We start from the raw sequence: 18,849 nt of genomic DNA on the forward strand, positions 1-18,849 counted from the left end.
GGGAGCAGTGTCCTAAGAGTTCGTTACTGCCTTCTGGTGAGACGTTGAGTTTCACATTTGTCCTTAGCTGCCCCCACTGTTTGGCACCGAGGGGAGTAGTGGGAGTGCTGGTCTCTGACTTCGCTCCCTAGGCTTACCGGCATCGACCTGGGTCCCTCGATGGCGCATGCAAATAGCTGTTTTTCCAATGAGCGGAATCACCGTGTGTAACGCCAGTAGCACATTTGAGCCTTCTGTCACTGTGGACACAGGGGCTATGATTGTTCTTGCTCAGGTGCCTCAGAGTGCCCCCTGATGCCAGGAAGCAAGGCGGAGGAGTGTGCTCTGTGAAGCCTGGCCTGGTGTTTACCTTTGGAGCTTAATTAAGCACCATAGGTTGACTGATGTAAGCTACTAGCACTGATAGGAGTGTTTTCAGACTGTCCGCAGGTAGTGTGCCATGTGACTTGGAAAAGTGATGCGTGGCTCTCTGGTGGCAGGAAGGCCACTCAGGAGTCATAGGGTTCTGTTCTATCTGGAAAGTTGTGGTGAGCTCAGTGTCCATCTCCGATGCGAGACCATGTGGGGGTTGAGCTGCTCGCTGTGGATGGAAAATCCAGTCTTCTCCATAGTTCTTTCCCTCAGGCGTCTCCAGCCTGTGGCCGTCACCAGCCTCACCATCTTTGTCTAGTACTTTGGTGGTGCTTATCCCGAGTCCCCGGCACTCACTGGATTCTCTCAAGAGCCTCCTTTAAATTTACTGTTTTTATTATCTTAAATTGTGTGTGTGATTGCATGTGGGCACGTACACATGCGTGCAGGTGTTCGTGGAGGCCAGATGTGTTGAATCCCTTACAGCTGGAGTTACAGGACGATGAGCCACCTGACCCGGGTACTAGGAGCCTGACTCTGGTCCTCTGCAAGAGCAGTATCCAGTCTTCACTGCCGCTGAGCCACCTCTCCAGTCACCTTAAATTTTATTAAATTAATTAATTTGTATTTGACACATAATATTTGTACTTCTTTATAGGGCCTGGCGTGATCACGTGACAGTGTTCATAGTGTGTAATGATCAACTTGGTGCAATTAATTTTTCCAGCTCCTCAAATATTGTGTCATCTCTATGTCAACGGCCTCCTCGTAAAGATGAGGAGACCGAGGAGCATGGAAATTGGGCAGTGTGTGCCCATCTGTACAGCAATAAACAATAAAGCAGGGCTTTTAAATCAGTCGGGGTGGTCTGACCTAACCATTCTGCTAAGTGACCTACCAGACACCACCTCATGGCCTGACAAGCCTAGGGAAATTACAGATCTGCATCTGTGTGTCCGAGACCCAAGTACAGTAAATCTCCACTTCTCTGATTTCTAATTTCTCTTCCTCTCAGTCGTTTTCTTCCCTTAGTGTGTTTGGAACTCATAGGGACTTTGGAAGCAAATGCAAGGTTATCAGAATGGACCCCACAGAGAATGTTCCGGGCTCAGCACCGCCATCTTCCAGGAGGTAGTGCTGGAGTCTTCTGTGGAAGAGGAGAGGACTGGGCAGTGGGCTGAACCTCCACTGTGGCAACTAGGGAAGGGAGAACTATAGGAGGCCAGGACAGTCTCCCACAGAGGCCTGTGGAGGTGGCCTGTGTCGTCTCCTACTGTGCTCCAAGGGACCTTCAGGAGCACAGGGACAGCCAGGCCTCGGATGTAAGGGGTTGCTACCACCTGGGTGCCGCGCAGCTTTTCTGTGGCCATGACCTTCTGAACAGAACAGGAGATACAGGCTCAGCATCCTCACCTTTGTGGATCCATCTTTCTCCCTCTACGGGGATGAAGATGGCTTGGAGCCTCCAGGGGGAGGAGCGGTGTGAACAGGGCAGAGCTGAGAACTCTGCCCCGTGATGCGCTTTGCCGTATTTAACCGTTTGTGTTCATCCTCTCCAGCAGCAGCGTCCTGGTTAAACGGATGTTCAGGCCGATGGAAGAGGAATTTGGTCCGACGCCATCTAAGCAGATTAAAGAAGAAAACGTAAAGCGAGGTATCTCCATGCTGTGCGCCACTGACAGGGCTCAGGGCACAGGCCGTCACGGTGTGAAGGTTGAGTCATTGCCAAGCCTGGTGGGGTTTGCCTCACATGGGAGGTTTGCAGGCTTTCCCGTTGCCTTGGGAGAATGGTCACGTGTCGGCCAACTCATCCAGCAGTGACATGCGCAGTTCAGAGGAGACGGGCTGTGTGTGTGGCAGTGCCTTCTCTGCGAACCAGTGACTCAGAATTATTCAATAGACAAAAAGGATTAAGAAGAGCAGCTTGGGCACGCCCATGTATGATAGTAGTTCCCAGCTTACCTTCATTCCTTGGTGCCTTTCCTCCCTAACTTTACTTAGGGATAGGGCGGACTCATAGGGAAGCCAAGAGTCACATTGGTGTGTGGAATTGTATGTCACCTCCACATTTGCATCTCGTTAGCTAGTCCAACAACTATTTTTTCAGAGCTTGTGAAGCCAGGACCAAAATTGCCACTAGAAATTGTGTTGGGTTATCATTAAAAGTTAACGTATTGGCTCTGAAACTAACAAGTCAGAGACGCACAGAGGGTGTTGTAATCTATCAGCAATAAGAAAATCACCACGTGACCCCCATCCCCACCCCTGAGCGCCCTTGCTTGGCACTCTGAGCTGGAGGCTCCTCCTGGTTGCCAGAAGTTACTCACGAAGAATGGTTAACACCAAATTAACACCAAAGCCACCATTACTGGTAGTTTGGCCTTTGTAGCCACTTGCCAGGGTGACTGGGTCTGAATCAGTTTGGGGCTGCCTGCCTTTGGCTGCCTGCCTTTGGCTGCACCATGTTTGGGATGTTCATTGCTTGTTCCTGCTACTGTTGGCAGGAGGATTTTTTTTTTTTTTTTAAACCAGTGCCACACCACAAATGGAGCTAATGAAAAACGACTCTCTGGGCAAGCCCTGTAATGGTCTAGAGGCCAGGACACCCCCCAAGTTGACTGTCAACAAGGCCAGCAGGGAAAGGCTGGAGCTGCCCTGCCTGCCCTCACCCCCCAAAAAAACCAACCCAAAAAAACAAAACAAAACAAAGCGCACCTCTTCCCTAGCACTGGTTTCCAGCCTCTCCTGATCAACATGGAAGACCATGGTTTGAGCAGAGGTTGTTTATAAATGTTTCTCATTGTAGCATGACGGAAGTTGCTTTCCCTCCTCTTTTTGTTGTTGAGAGCCTCAGGAAGAAGTTACAGAATTTCCATCAAGACGCAAGACCAGTTGTGTCTTCCTCTTGACTTTGATTTTCCTTATCTGGCTGTAACTGGGGTCTGCATTCTAAGCGTTTTTCTGTACAGCTTTTTCACACTGCCTCCTTTTACGATAGCCTTTGGGTCACTAGGTAGTTTTAACTGATACGTAGGCTGTACAGTATTGCTTCAAGGGACTGAATTTGTAAATTTTTGGTGATATAGTCATCTACATATTTAATTGGCACTTCTTTTTTTATTTGATAAAGAGATGACACTGCTATACCGAGTCTTCCTGCCTCTCCGCTTCCTCCACTCTCTCTCCTCTGCTGGCTAGGGAAGGGAGTTTGAGCAGGACTCCATCAGTGTGGTCTTTATAAGTGCAGCTTTAAGAAAGCCTTCTGAGTGGAGGGGGCAGGGGAAATGTGGGGATGGGATTTAGCTGATTTCATTTTTCCAGTTCAACCTTTGTTCTGCTGCGGCTGCTGGTAGCTAGGTGAATGTTGCACTATAGTTGAGATCTAACTCATCCATGTTTTTGTTTTGGGAGGGTTTTGTTTGTTTGTTTTGTTGTTGTTATTTTTGACCTGGGCGGTTTTCCTTAGTGTGAACAGATGAGGGATTCAGCTTTTCTTCCCTTGGGTGGGAAGTTATGTCTGCTGCCAGAAGACAGAACGAGTAGTCAGCCCTCTGGGGTCAGATTGCAGTGGCTGTGACAGTTTTTTTTTTTTTTTCCCTGGGAGCCGACCTTCCAGAATGATTGCCAGAGTAATGGACACAGTAGACCACAGTGACCAGGAGAAGCAGCCAGCAAGGGTGAACAAGTCTGTGGGACCTGTGGTCCGTTTACATCACCAAGGAAGGCTCTGTAGTCCTGGCCCACCTCACCTTACTCTGCACACTCTCCAATTCAGAACTTTTGCAGAGAAATGAATAGAAAAGCTGTGCTCCAGCTTGAGGGTACTACTGCTTGCTGGCTGCTTCTGTAGGTTGAAGACTGGGTATCTTTCTGTGTGCTGAGCCTAGACCAAGCCTACCACATGGGCCCTATTTCCCAGAACTGGCAGGCCACCCTATGTGGTAGATCCCAGTGTCCTGTCTCACAGATAATCCAGGTGTGAAGAGATGAGGTCATTAGGGCGACAGCAGGGGCTGAGCTGGCCTTATAGTCAGCTCTGTGGTTCTCCATGTCCTAAGTTAGTTCATCCTGGGCTGTCCTAGGCGGTGCTCTGTTGCCCTTCCCGGCCTTTGTACATGTAGGCTGCCTGCCTGGCCTCCTCACCTCCTCTCTAGACTTGACGCTCCTCTGGTTTTCACAACTCAGAGGTACTTGGGCCCCCCCCCAATCCTGGCACTCTCTTCACCACACCATGGTGGGAGCTGGCTGGAAAGCATTGTCGCTTGGTTTTTCCTTCATGACTCTCACAGTGCTATCCAGCTTATCTGAAGGCTGCTTGCCTCTCCTAGTGGACCATAAACTCCCTCCCTAAAGGCAGATGCTGGGGTCCACTAGCTCTCTGCTACAACCTCAGCTCTTCATATATACAGCCTGTGGCATCCAGGAGCCTTCAGTGCTGTTCATTGAATGCGCAAAGATGCAAACATACGTCACAGAAAGGAGTAGTCACAGGGAGACCATATGCCCACCTTGGGAAACTCATGTGTCTGAGCCTTAGCTTGTTGGCAGAGCCAGCGACGTCAACTTGAGACTGCCACGTGACAAGAGCAGTCCCTGAGCCTCTGGTCACACGTCTTTCCCTTCTCTTCCAGTGCTCCTGTACGTGAGGAAGGAGAACGATGATGTGTTCGATGCTCTGATGCTGAAGTCGCCCACGGTGAAGGGCCTGATGGAAGCGGTAAGCCGCGAGCTCCCTTCAGCCCCCGGGAGGCCTGCCCTGTTCACCTGTGCGGAACTTAGTAAAAGGCAGCTACCAGGTGCCGTCAAAACCAGCGTCTGAAGGAAAATCTACCTCTGTGTCAGGGTCTATCAGCGTGTTAGATAGACTCTTGGAGTAACTGTAAAATTCCTGTCGGCTTCAGACAGATCGCCCAGTCAGATGCTATGGAGGACGGGTAGCATGGGGCTTTCACTTATGTGTTTTCACAGAACCAAATCAGGTGCACATGGCTTTCCAAATACACGCATGCCTTGTTGGCTACGGTGGTGTCTTCCATAATGAAGGGAGGACATGTTGGCCGTGGGAAGACGTGGTGCAGAGCTCTGACGGTTTGAGATGATTTTCCTGTTGTCACCGCTGACGCAGAGCAGGGCTCGTAGCACGGCCTAGCATGCATGGGCTAGGGAAAGCTCTGTTTTACTCACACAGTCTTCACTCAGCCTCGACTGTGCCACGGGTGTGAGCTGTGTTCTCACACTTGGTTCAGGCACAGCTGCAGAGTAGAAGATACGGGTTTTACAGTAATGGGGGCACCAGCCGTGCTCTCACCTCTCCCGGTGGACTGCTGGGACAACATTTGGGCTTGTGGCCAAACACTGCTGAATGTGAGGACATGCCTATGTGCAGAGCCCCACAGTGCAATCGCCTGCCCATCACTTCCATTTATATTTTCCTTAGTGGTAGAGGAGCCTCTGTCTCCTGAGTGCCAGGACTAAAAGCACCCTTGGCTCTGTTTTTTAAACCAATAAGAAAGAACAGCTCATGGTAGAATATGTTACAAATCAGTATTCCATTCTTTTTTACAGCTGGCAGAGTAATTCTTCACTGTATGGACACAGCATATTTCAGTGTTTTCATTTGTTCAGCTGGCGGGCCACTGTCTTTTTCCTTTCTGGGATGTGTTGTGAATGCACTGCCGTGTACGCTTATGGGCTACTTTTTACTTGGACATCTGTTTCCAACTCTTTGGGAATATATACAGAGTAAAATTACACAAAGACACAAAGTGTCATCTATTCTATGACTCAGTTTATCAATAATATCCAGAATCAGTGACTTCCAAGTAGCTGCCTTGGGTTGGGAGCAGGAGGTAGAACCGCGCTTGGCACTTTTCCCGCGGGAGCGATACAGATGTGTTAGGATTGCAGAGAACAGCTGTGTAATATAGAGGATGCATTATGATTGTCTATCTATCTGTAGTTCTTATTAATAATGAGAAAAACTTAAAATAATGCGTAAGAATGTAGCCACTGTGGGTTTCATGCTGCTCCTACATTGGTGTTTCATGACCCCAGGTCCTTCTGAGCAGAGCAGCAACGCCACCCTTCAGAAAGCACAGAAGGGGCGGGGCTGGTAGTTTTTTGTTTGTCATGATTGGGGGCCCTATTGATTTTTGTTCTATACAAAGCAGAGACAAACCTAGAAGTAAATGCAAGAAAGACTATGGAATACATCTCCTCCTCTTTCTCCTCCTTCTCTTCTTCTTCGTGTTTTTTTTTTGTTTTTTTTTTTTTCTTTCCGAGACAGGGTTTCTCTGTGTAGCCTTGGTTGTCCTTGACTCTCTTTGTAGATCAGGCTGGTCTCGAACCCACAGAGATCCACCTGCCTCTGCCTCTCTGAGTGGTGGGATTACAGGCATGCGCCACCTCGTTGTGCGTGGAATATATCCCTTCTAATGAACCACTATTTTTGTTGTTGTTGTTTTGTTCTGTTTTTTTTTTTTTTTTTTTTTTTTTTAGACATGGTAACCATAGCTGGCCTGTAATTCACAGTGTAAACAAGGCTGGCCTATATAAGTTAGAGACCCACCTGCCTCTGCCTCCTGAGTGCCAGGACTAAAGGCACCACTGGCTCTGATTTTTAAACTGATAAGAAAGAACAGATACTACAAAAGGCCTAGAAGGGATGAATCAAGATTTTTTAAATGACCTTGAAGTTGCTAAAGGATGAAAAATGGCCGATAACAGCCTGTATAATATTCAGTTTTCTCTGAACAGCATTAGCCATCTTCATACCCTATACCAATGCACATAAAATAAAAACAAATATATCATTTTTTAAAAGAGAGAGAACTACATTAGCAAGATCTAGTAGCAGATAAAAGTGGTGTTCATAGGCGTGTATGGAGGTTATTTCAAATGACATTTTTTTTTTTTTCTGAGACAGGGTTTCTCTCTGTAGCCTTGGCTGCCCTAGACTCACTTTGTAGACCAGGCTAGCCTCACACTCACAACGATCCGCCCGCATCTGCCTCCCGAGTGCTGGGATGAAAGGCGTGCGCCACCACGCCCGGCCCTCAAATGGCATTCTTAGTCCTTCCTGCTGGAGATAGCGTTTTGCTGAAGGTTCGGGCTGATCTTGATTCTTGTTTCAGCCTCCTCAGCACTGGGATTATGGGATGGTAAGAGGAATCCAGACCTAACCACTCCAAGAACAACCTGAGGGCTGGGTACCACAGATGTAGAACAGGTCTGAACTGCTGGGCTCTGTTTGGATGCTGCTTTTAGTCCTTGGTGTCTCTTTGTTTCCTTCTGTAACATCTGGCCTCCTCTCACAAGCACTCTGCAGATGTGCTCACACTGGACCACTGTGGAGCCAGAGGCCACGCACGCACGCGTGCACGCGCCCCAGCAGCAGCTCCCTTGATCCCCATCAAGGGGAGCTACCCCACCTGCGTCGTTGTGGTAGGTGGTGAATGCAGGTGAGGTGGCCTTGGGGAAGTCAGTTTCCCTCTGTGGCATCTCCCCTTCAATTCTAAGTTGCTTTAACCCTTTTGCTTCTGGAGTGTTTCAAGTGGGAAAGGTGGTCAGGAGAGCCTTTCAGGGTCCTCAGGAGACGTGGGCTGGGAGTGAGCTGCACACTGAGTGCAGGGGCCTTAGGGCCTTCAGGCTCTCCTGAAGGACTTCACCAAGTGGTAAAGATGGTGTCTTTTGAAGAACACTAGATCTTGCCAATGTAGTTCTCTCTCTTTAAAAAAATGATATGTTTTAATTTTATTTTATGTGCATTGGTATTCTTGTTTGCAAGTATATCTGTGTGAATGTGTGTGATCTCTTGGAGCTGGATTACAGACAGTTGTGAGCTGCCATGTGGGTGCTGGGAATTGAGCCTGGGGCCCCTGGAAGAACAGTCACTGCTCTTAACCGTTGAGCCATTTCTCCAGCCCCATTAATATAGTTCTATCCTGAATTTATTTGGGTCTCTGTGTGAGGTAATAAAACACTCAATGGGATGTGGATCCTCTGAGAACCAGGACATTTATTACATTCACATTTACCAGTACATGGTACATGTGCTGTTAATATGTACTCCTGTATGTTATATGTACATATTAAATGAACACATAAATTATACATTGTCTCTCCATATCTAGAATTGGTTCCACAACCTTGTGTAACACCAAACTCCATGAGTGTTCAAGTCCAAGTCTTTTATATAAAGTGGCATTTTTCTTTCTTTCTTTTTTAAAAGATTTATTTATTTATTATGTATAGAGAGAGTGCTCTGCTTGCATGCGTGTCTACACACCAGAAGAGGGCACCAGATCTGGTTATGAGCCACCACATGGTTGCTGGGACTTGAACTCAGGACCTCTGGAAGAGCAGTCAGTGCTCTTAACCTCTGAGCCGTCTCTCCAGCCTCCCGCATATTTCTATATACTCTCTGCACACCCTCCTGTATGCTTTAAGCCATCCCTAGTTGTGCTCCCTGTTATATGTAAAAGCTGTGTAAACATCATTGTTTAAGAAATAATGACAAAAAAATCTGCACATATTTAGTACAAACACAACTTTTATAAAATACTTCTGATCTTCGGTCAGTTAAATTTGTGGGTGCTGTGCTTGCAGTTACAGAGGGCAGATTGTATGTATGTATGTATGTACGTACGTATGTATGATAGTGGCATAAATAGAGATGATGTGTGCTTGTGTGAAATAAGCCCACATATGTAAATGTGTGAACAGTACAATTAGGTGGCCAGCATTACAGCTTTTGGCCTCAGAAAACTTATGTTCACAATCTGGCAGTGTTCCTTACCAGCTCGGCAATGATTCTTAGCCTGCTTTTCATTCCTAAAATGGAAATAATATGATGGTCTGGCTCTCAGGGCCACTGATAGAACCAAGTGAGATAGCACCAGCAGGAGCCTCTCTGGCCCCAGCGAGCGATGGCGATGGCCTTGGGTTTTGGGGTTTCGTTTTTGTTTTTTGTTTTACTAAAGCTTTTGAGTAAGAACCAACACACAGTGCTGCCCAGGTTCTGGGTTCTCAAGTGCCCGTTGTCTAAAAAAGATGTAAAGTCATTTTGGATCGTATCCACTGTATCACAACCTGCTCAAGTGAACCGTCTGCCAAGCGGAGGGCTGGGGGAACGTTGCCAGTGCCTCCTCCAAAGCTCCCCAGTCAAAGGAAAACATTTGCTCCCCAGGGATCCCAGTTCAGTGTCCCACAGAAAGCTAGCCCTCAAAACAGGATGGCAGTATGGTCCTTTGTGTTTTGTTTGACTCAATTTCAGCAAATGCTATCATTTAAAGTTTTGTTTTGTTTTGTTTTGTTTTTTGTGACAATGAAAAGTGTCTTGCAGAAAAAGAGACTGAACAAGTGAGGAAAATACACCTCTGAAGGAAGCTTGCTTAGTTAAGAGACATGACTCTTAAAGGCGTCTAGTCATCTTTGTTGCTCTCACTTGATTTCCCGCAAGCACAAACAGCCCCCTTTCCTTACTAGGAGCCCAGTAGGGCTTTACTTCTGTAAGTGGACTCATTAGAAACCTCACATGGTTTCCAAGAGGCCATCTCAGTGCCCCAATCACAGCCTTTGCTTCCAGCCCCCACTCCACCATGTTAGCTGCCGTCAGATCTCCCAGGAGTGGCTGAGGAATGACATAACAGTAAGCTCCTTGCTGGACACTAGAGTCTACGCCTGTGACCTGGCATGTAGCCTCACTTGAACCCTGATTCTTCTCTCAGGGCTATTTCCATGGAGTGGGGGGAAAGCCTCTCATTATCCTTTACTGGGTGACCAGATTCCCACAAATGCACTTTGAATCCAAGGAATGGCCCCATAAACCTGTGGGTGTAGAATTGGCATGGCCTGGGGCACCTCCTCCATTGGTCACCAATAGTCTGGGAAGACCAACTACTGTCTCTGTTGAGGAAGGAAGCCTTCTGAGACAGGACCACCACCTGCCTGGTAGAGTTCCCACTGCTTATTACATTTCTCGATGAGCTTTTTGAAAGGATGGCTTCAGCATCTATAAAATGGAGCCAGCAAAGGCATTAAATGACAGCATGAACACCCTTGTGGAGCAGATGGCAGCCGCTCTGCGTAGTGCACGAAGAATGGGCTGGCCTCCATACGGAGCCTGCGCCCGTCTCCCTGTCCAGACTCCCTGACTTCAGCCATGTATTTATGTACACTGAAGAATAAAGGGCCTTGAAGAAAGCCTTTCACTTATTTTTATTGCAGTTCTTGGCCTTAGCATACAGGTGTTAAGATGTCGTTAACATTTTTGAACAGAGTAGTTTTAGCAGCCTTCCCTTCCCTCATTGTCTCCCCACTACTGTCTCCATCTTCTCTGGTAACTTCCCTCAGTCTCTTTTTTCTTTCATGTCATATGTGTCTGTAGTGGTTTTTTTTGTTTTGTTTTGTTTTTTTTTAATTTTTCTTTACAGAAAATAATTATTGACAGTGGTGAATGTGGATTTGTCATGTAGAAAGACTAGAAATGTGCTCCTACCCTTCCTTCAGGTGTGAACTGATATTTGAGTCACATGGTGCCATATCAGGCAGATTCGTGGACAGTTGGGGCTGGCAACTGTTTTCTGTCCCTCACACAGACACTCGACAGCCTGTGAGCCAGGCCACGTGATGGGTGGGTAGCTCTGTTAGCTGGAAGGCGGTAGGCTTACTTAAAACACCAACAGTGTGTTTCCGTGTGTAAGTGTACATGTGGGCATGGGCTGTGGCATGAGTGGAGGTGAGGGGGCAACCTGAGGCCACTTGTCACACTCCTTGAGTGAGACAGGGCCGGTCTCTGATTTGCTGCAGCACACGCTGTGCCAGAAGATCCCTGGCAGCCTTGAGATGGCATGTGGGCACGGCTGCATCTGGCTATACGTGTACTTTGTGTGACAGGCCCTTTGCCGCTGAGCCCTGGTGTCCTTGGTGTGAACTGTTTCTTGAGACTGTTTCAGAGTTTGGCCCGCCTCTTACCACAAGCACAGGCAACAGCAAGTAGATCTTGGGGGACTACCTCAACCTCACTAGAGTCAAAGCGTGGCTGTGCAGTCTTGAGTGTGACAGAAGGCCTAGCTTTATGAGAATTTGGTTTTGCTCTCTTACCACAATAAAGAGGAATCAGATTATTATTAACCTGTGCCGAATGGGCTACTTTTCTGTGAGGTGATTGGAAGGTTTCCCCCAGTCTGATGGCTCTGAACTGCTTTGTTTTACCTGGCAGGGAATCACTGTGTGTAAGATCTAGACCCACAGAAAGGGGGGGAAGAGCTCTCCCGGGAGCCCGTGCCCCGAGAGCCAGCCACCAACGGGCAGCATTTGGAAGAAACAGGCTCTTTTCTTTTTCACCGGTATCTTGAGCCGCATGGCATTGAGGGTCCTTACATTGTAATTAAGTTTTATACTTCAGGGCCAAGTGTGATGGTGTCGACAGGGTGTTACCTATTTATTTGTCTTGGTGGTTCAGATTTTTTACCCGGTGTCTTAGTTGGGGTTTTATTACTGTGAAGAGAGACCATGACCACGGCAACTCTTATAAAGGAAAGCATTTAATTAGGGTTTCAGAGGTTTATTCCATTGCTGTTTATGTTGGGAAGCCTGGTGACGTATAGGCAAGACATGGTGCTGGAGAAGGAGCTGAGAGTTCTACATCTTGTTCCACAGGCAACAGGAGACTGAGCTTGAGCATCTGAGACCTCAACCCCTGCACCCCCCAGCACCCCCCAGTGACACACTTCCTCCAACAAGGCCACACCTGCTCCGGCAAGACCACACCTCCTAATAGTGCCACTTTCTATGGCCAAACATTTAAACACTGAGTTTATGGCTGAGAGCTTAGGGCGGGCTCCCCCATTTTGGGAAGAGCTTGGGAAAAGAGGCACCTATCACTTCCAGCCTCAGTTTCCCTATCTGTAAAATGGCCATGATGCTATTTTCACCCCATGTTCACAGGGATATGACAAATGTTAAATGAAAAAAGTGTCTGTGACGACACTCTGTTACGACCACCACACCCCAATAACCTTACAAAGAGTGAAACTTTGGTCCCTGAGCCTCATAGCTTGTTCTGGAGACCCGCGAAGCCACTCCCACCTCAGGGCCCTTGCCCATGCGGTCCCTTCTGCCAGGAGTGCTCTTCTTCCATAGCTACATGGGTCACAATGTACATGCTCACAGCCAGTTTGACAGAGAGGCTTCCAGGCCACTCGCCTGCTTTATTTTTATTATCAACCTGGTGCCTTGGTCAGTTATTATTATCAACTTGTCACCAATCCAGAGTGACCTAGGACGAGGGACCCTCAGTTGAAATATTGGCACTCAGTCAGATTGGCCATTTCTGTGAAAAGACTGTCCTGATTGATGACGGAAACGGGAGGTGCAGCCCACTGTGTGCAGCACTGTCCCTAGGCAGGTGGGCCAGTTGAGGAAGAGCCGTCAGGAAACCAGTAAGCAGCTTTTTTTCTGTTTTCTCTGCTTTACTTCCTGCCCGAGGTCCTTGACTTCTCAGTGACAGACTGTTACTTGAAGTGTCAGCTGAAATACACTTTGTCCCAAGTTGGTTTTGGTCAGAATGCTTTACCACTGCAACAGGAAAGCAAACCAGATCGCCTGACATAGCTGATGCTTGTTAGTGTTCCTTATATCTTTTCTCCAGAAGGGGTGATGGTCTCTTGCCACTAGCTGCATGTCCTCAGACCCTTGGGCACAAACGTTTGTTGACTGTATTTGCCTATCTGCAGAGTATGCCCTCCACCCCATGCTGAGTGCTACAGGCTCCCTGCACACACTTTCTCATTGAATTATTTTTTTTTATAAAGATTTATTTATTTATTATGTATACAGTGCTCTGCCTGCATATACACTGTGGATGGTTGTGAGCCACCCTGTGGTTGCTGGGAATTGAACTCAGGACCTCTGGAAGAGCAGTCAGTGCTCCTAACCTCTGAGCCACCTCTCCAGCTCCTGATTTAATTATTATCATAACTCTTGTGACATGGGATGGAAATAGCATCATTGCCATTTTCCAGACAGGGAAACTGAGGCTGGAGAGATAGGTGCCTCTTTTCCCAAGCTTTTCCCAAAATGGTGGAGCCTCCGTAAGCTCTCCGCCAGCTTAAGTCTAGGTAGGCGGATGTCCGCATTGCAAGAAGAATAAACAGCACAAGTCATACAGACAGTGAGAGGAAAGCAAGAAGCAACGAGGACATTTGGGCAAGAGGTCAGATACACACTGATTGCTCAGCCGGGTGCTGAGGTCCAGATCTGTGCCTCTCACTCAGGCAATTGCCCTGGGCAAGGGAAATGTGGCTGATAACGGCGGATGAAGTTGCGAGCCTAAGGTGAGGTGTGCCAGGCTGGGTGGAGGGTCATATTAGTTGGTACGTGCGATGCTTGAAGGTACACACTTGGGGTGAATAGCTACACAGTTGCAGATGAGTGTAGTGCTATGAGACCCAGCTTCCTCCACGCTTGAATGGGTTGCGGAAAGAGGTGAGGATGTGCTCAGCGAACCTAGCCAGTGTGTACAAGGAAAGAGAAAGGTTGCTGGGGCCACTCATACCGGTGCCCATGTGCACGGATGTGACCACCTGTCATCCCTGATTCTCCTCAGAGGTCATTAGTAGCTACTTTTCAAGTGTAGGCAAGCCAGAGTTCCTAGCTTTTCTGAGAGGCATGTTGAGGGCCCTGTGCTGAACCACCTGTACTCAAAGTGAGAGCCAACATTTTTTTCACAGTTGGATGCATGTGCCTGGAGCAGGCCCAGCGCATCGGTGCTAGGGAAGTCTGTGTGATCTATGTACCGCCCGCCTGAAGGAGGGCACAGAGGATGCTGCTCAGAGTAGACGCCTACAGATCGTCAGATTGCCAGCATCTAATCAGTGAGATGGCTCAACATCAGCAACACGTGTGTTGAGTTTAGACAGCTTGGAGAACACAAAGGACCAAAAACAGCTAAGCACTCCGACTTGCTCACCAGGAGCTGACAGAGCTGTCCTGGGGGCACTCGCCACCCAGAAGGAGGCGCTGCATAGCGAGTTCATCCAGCCTGGGCAGGAAGGTATGTGAGGGGCCCTGGCGGAAGGCTGGCTTCCTCCACACTGTGGCCTGTGCAGTCTCACTCCTTAGTGGGGTCCCGACTTCTATAAAGCACGCCTCTCTCCTAGTGTGGAGGTGGGGAGCATCAGCTCAGTGCAGGTGTGTTTGCCTCCAAAGCTCTCCACTGCCAGTCCACTCGGCCTCCTGCACGCACCTGGCTCCCGCAGGCTCTCCAGTGCAGGGCCACTCTGCCTCCTGCAGGCACCTGCTTCCGTGGCTTCTAGATCCTGCACGGGGCCCAGTTTCCTGTCACATACTAGGACAGTCACATACTAGGACAGTTCCTTAACGGGCAGAAGCTGAAAGCCTAGGTGCGTAGGTGCAGAGTCCCACGGCCTGGGCGTTAGACACACGGTACTTGCTCAGTCGATGCCTGCTGATGCAAGGGCTGCTCCCAACACTTCAGCTCTCCTTCCCAGAGGAGCAGAGTGGAAACTCCCGCTAGACAAGATGTGTAGTTCTGCCTTTTGTTAAGTGACTGATGAGCTGAAATGTTTCTGTTGATGCTTTGGAACGTGGAGACTCTAATTGCCGAAAAGAAGAGGCAGGAACGGATCTTCCTTTATTTTTCATTGCAAGTGACAATAACCAAAGGGAAAACAAGCCAAGTCTTGGGAGCCAACTGAGTGAGAATAGTGGGTGTGACGCCTGCGGACTCCAGCCCCGCCCCTCCCACCTCATCCCCCCCCCCACCCCCCCGCCGCTGCCCCCCAGCTCTCTCCCCCACCTCCCGCACATGCGGCAAGCACTGTGCAGAAAGGAGTGTGTCTCCAAGGCTCTCCTACCCCTGTGTGCCATGGATGCCCTTTGCACTTTGAACTCCGAGGACTCTTTCAGAACAGTGCTTTTAAGTATCTAAAATAAAACAGAATTACAGAGAAAAGCGATGGCTTGTGCTAGGCAGGCACTAAGGCAATAGAAAGCACCTGTGATGTAGGAATGGTTGCTCCTGTGCATCAAATACGATGTAGCACATGATACAAGGATGAGTGCGATCAATGCTGTGACACGCGGGCACAATTCTTTTCTTTACCATTTAGCTTATTATTTTGTGTGTATGTTTGTGCACATCTGTGCCTACTGTCGAGGAGGTAGTGAGCCTCCCTGTGGGTCCTTTGCAAGAAGAATAAGTGCTCTTGACCACTGAGCCAACTCTTCAGCCTGCATGCAGAATCCGAATACACTGCGAAAATACATGCTCACCATCGCTAACAAGCAGGCAAGTTGCTGCTGTGGGAAGGCATAGCCATGCAAGGCTCTAACGTGAGGCTAGTTTAAATACGGGCGTATGCCTGCCGTCCCATCGAGAAGCCCCTGCAGTGCAGGCGAACCTCAGATTAGGAAGCTGTGGCGTTGGCCAGCCGTGCTGGGGGCGTACGAAATAAAGTGAAAGCGGCTGCTCCCCAGCGGTTCCTGAGGACTAGTTCTGCTCACTGAGTGGTTCTAGACTCCAGGGAATGGGTGAGGAAGTGAGGTCACTCTGGAGAGCTCCATCACCTCAGCAAGAACTAGATTCAATTTAGAGCCCAAGGGATGGAACTAGTCCACCTTACTGGGCTCTTTCGTCTCTTTCTGGGTCTCAGGCGTCCCGGGCTGCCTCCAGAACTTGCTCTGTGGGGGAGGTTGACCTTGAACATGTCATCCACCTGGAGTGCTAAGATTCTAAGCGCGCACTCGCTCCACACTTGATTCTTGCTGTCCTGGGGATGAAACCCAGCCTTGTGTGTGCTGCAAGCACCCTATCAGCCTATCTAAAATTGATGTAGCTCCCTTTTGACTTGCCTGTGCAAATATGGACACCAGGGGGCTTGACCCATGGGGCCTCAATGGGAGGAAGAGAGAAGAGAGGAGAAGCAGCGTAAAGAAGTATTTCTGAGCTGGATGTGGTGGCACACGCCTTTAATCCCAGCACTCAGGAGGCAGAGGCAGGCAGATCGCTGTGAGTTCGAGGCCAGCCTGGTCTACAAAGCAAGTCCAGGACAACCAAGGCTACGCAGAGAAATCCTGTCTTGAAAAACCAAACCAAACCAAAACAAAAAAACCAACCCCCCCCAAAAACCCAAAAAACCAAAAACAACAACAACAACAAAAAACCAAAACAAAAAAGGAAAAAGAAAAAGAGAAGTATTTCTGAAAGGCTAAACATTTTTTATTAACTTCTTGAGTTTTCAATTCTCATCTTATTGGATATGGTCCAGTTGTCTTTGTTACCACCACAGGATAGGGTCTGTTTGGGAGATGCAGCATGTATCTGCGTATGTGTTTTATTATATGAACTAGATCGGTCATGTTGTTCTGATTTATCAGCTAGATTGCTCCGAATGTTGTTCTGAATTAAGTTTTCCACCGCGCAGGGTTCTTTGCGAGGTTCCCTTGCGTCTGCAATGATGTCTGTCCTGGTGCAGGTGTTGGGGACACAGTTTGTGTGTCCGGGGTGCATTTCCCTCGGCGTGTGTATCGGGACATCAGGCTGCTGCTCATCCATTTCTCATTTTATCTGCCTGCTCTTTTCCAACACCAGTTCTGTCAGCTTTCTTTGCCGCCTCCAGGCTCCTGTTAGAAATGTTTATTTTCCTGTGTGTTTACATAGTCTGTGTAGAGATGGGGAAGAACCTGCAAGTGTCAGATCTCTTGCCTTCCACCTCGAAGTTTCTGGGGGTTGAGCTCAGGGAGTCAGGGTTTGTGGCAAAGGCTTTACTCGCTACGCCATCTCACTGGCCAACAAGTGTGTTGTTTCTGTTTTTTTGTTTTTTTAAATTTTTGTTCATTGGGGCTTACTGTGGTTGTGGGGACCACCAGCGGTGTGCCCAGGCTGGCAGGAGACTGGGGAAACCTCATCAGGACCACCAGTGGTGTTGCCCCAGGCTAGCAGGAGACTGGGGAAACCTCATCAGGGCCACCAGTGGTATGCTCCAGGCAGGCAGTAAGCTGCTTGTGTAATCTCCCTTTTCCATCCTATCTCTCTGTCCTCAACCCAGACGTCTTGTTTCCAGGCAGTATCGCAAAGAGTGCTCTCTGCCCCATGCAGGGGTAGTAGGGAAACCTAGGTTTCTCTGGAACAAACATCTCTCAGGATCTCTGTTCTCCCCTAGGGCTCCTCCGCCCTTTTCTAGCCTCTGCTGCCTGGGTTTAAGTCTGGTCCCAAGCCTCACCTGCCTCAGCTGCCTGTGAGGCTATCTTTCTAGAATACATCTCTCAGCTCTTGCCACTTTGTATTTTAGAAACCTGGAAGGGGAAAAAAAAAAGTACTAAAAAATTATCAAAGCAAAAGGAGCTTGATCTGACCATTTATCAATGGTGGCTTCCATTAGTAGATTATCAATGGTAGCTTCCATTAGTAGATTTCTTTGTCATTTAAATATTTCTGTGCATTTAAACATATATAAAGGTTAAAAATGCAGACAAGATTACATTACAGAGAATAACTTTTCACACATTTAATATGTTAACATTTTTAAAAGCATAAGTGAAGAAACATATCAAGATATTTAGTGATATTTGCTATGAAGTTTCCTCTGTTATGAACAGGTATGCTCTGAACATCTTGGAGTATGAGAGTATTTCTGTATGGCAGGTTACCTAGACATGGAGTCTATGGGTCAGAGGAGATACGCTTTTAAAAGCTACGCTTCTGGCCAGACTTCTTTCCAGGAGGCTGAGGGTCATTGTCCCATGTACATAACCTGGACACTGCTGTTCCTCATGCTCTGACCAACGTTAGATTATGACTTCTGTTTTGTCTAGTTTTGGATAGATTTTTCATGTGTCCAGTGTATCTGCCATGTGTGTGCAGGTACTTATGGGGACCAGAAGAGGGCGTCAGATCCCTAGGCCGCTATGAGCCCAAAACAGAAAATGCTTTATCCTGCATAGCGGTCTCTCATTTGCTTTTTTATAGTTAGAAAATTAAAAGTTCTATCCTACCATTGTTTCATTTGAAAAATTTAAATAAAAGTGTAGTGCAGTTGTCATGTGCTTACTACCCGATTATATTCTTCTTCTGTGCAATGCTCTGTTTGGTGTGTTTTCTCCCCTGCCCTGTTCCCCATCTGAGTTCTTTTAGTGAAGAAATTTGCTCTACACTGTTGTTTGTATTTTAAAAATGTTACCCAGCATGTTGTTTTTCTTTGTGGTTTGTTTCATTTACTGGTATTTTATAATTCCACATTGTTACTAATATTTAACTTTGTTTCGCAGGTTCATATCTCCCTAGAAAAACTGTACTTAGCTAGGTGTGGTGGCATACACCTTTATATTCCCAGCACTCGGGAGGCAAGGCAGCAGATCTCTGTGAGTTCTAGGCCAAAACTGTTCTACAAAAAACAGCCCAAGACAGCCAAGGCTATGCAGAGAACCCTGTCTCAAACACCAAAAACCAAACCATCAAACAAATAAATAAATTAG

At 47.9% G+C, this 18,849-nt stretch overlaps 1 protein-coding gene across 1 annotated transcript in view; it reads left to right on the forward strand.

The window, feature by feature from the left end:
- Nucleotides 1-18,849, forward strand: part of Grhl2 (grainyhead like transcription factor 2) — a 135,659-nt gene that overhangs the window by 113,131 nt on the left and 3,679 nt on the right. Inside the window, exons 13-14 of the mRNA XM_051159481.1 lie at nucleotides 1,911-2,005; nucleotides 4,983-5,068. Coding sequence (XP_051015438.1) covers nucleotides 1,911-2,005; nucleotides 4,983-5,068 — 181 coding nt within the window. The remainder of the gene's footprint in view (nucleotides 1-1,910; nucleotides 2,006-4,982; nucleotides 5,069-18,849) is intronic.

This window comes from Acomys russatus, chromosome 17, assembly GCF_903995435.1.
Source record: "Acomys russatus chromosome 17, mAcoRus1.1, whole genome shotgun sequence".
NCBI lineage: Eukaryota > Metazoa > Chordata > Mammalia > Rodentia > Muridae > Acomys > Acomys russatus.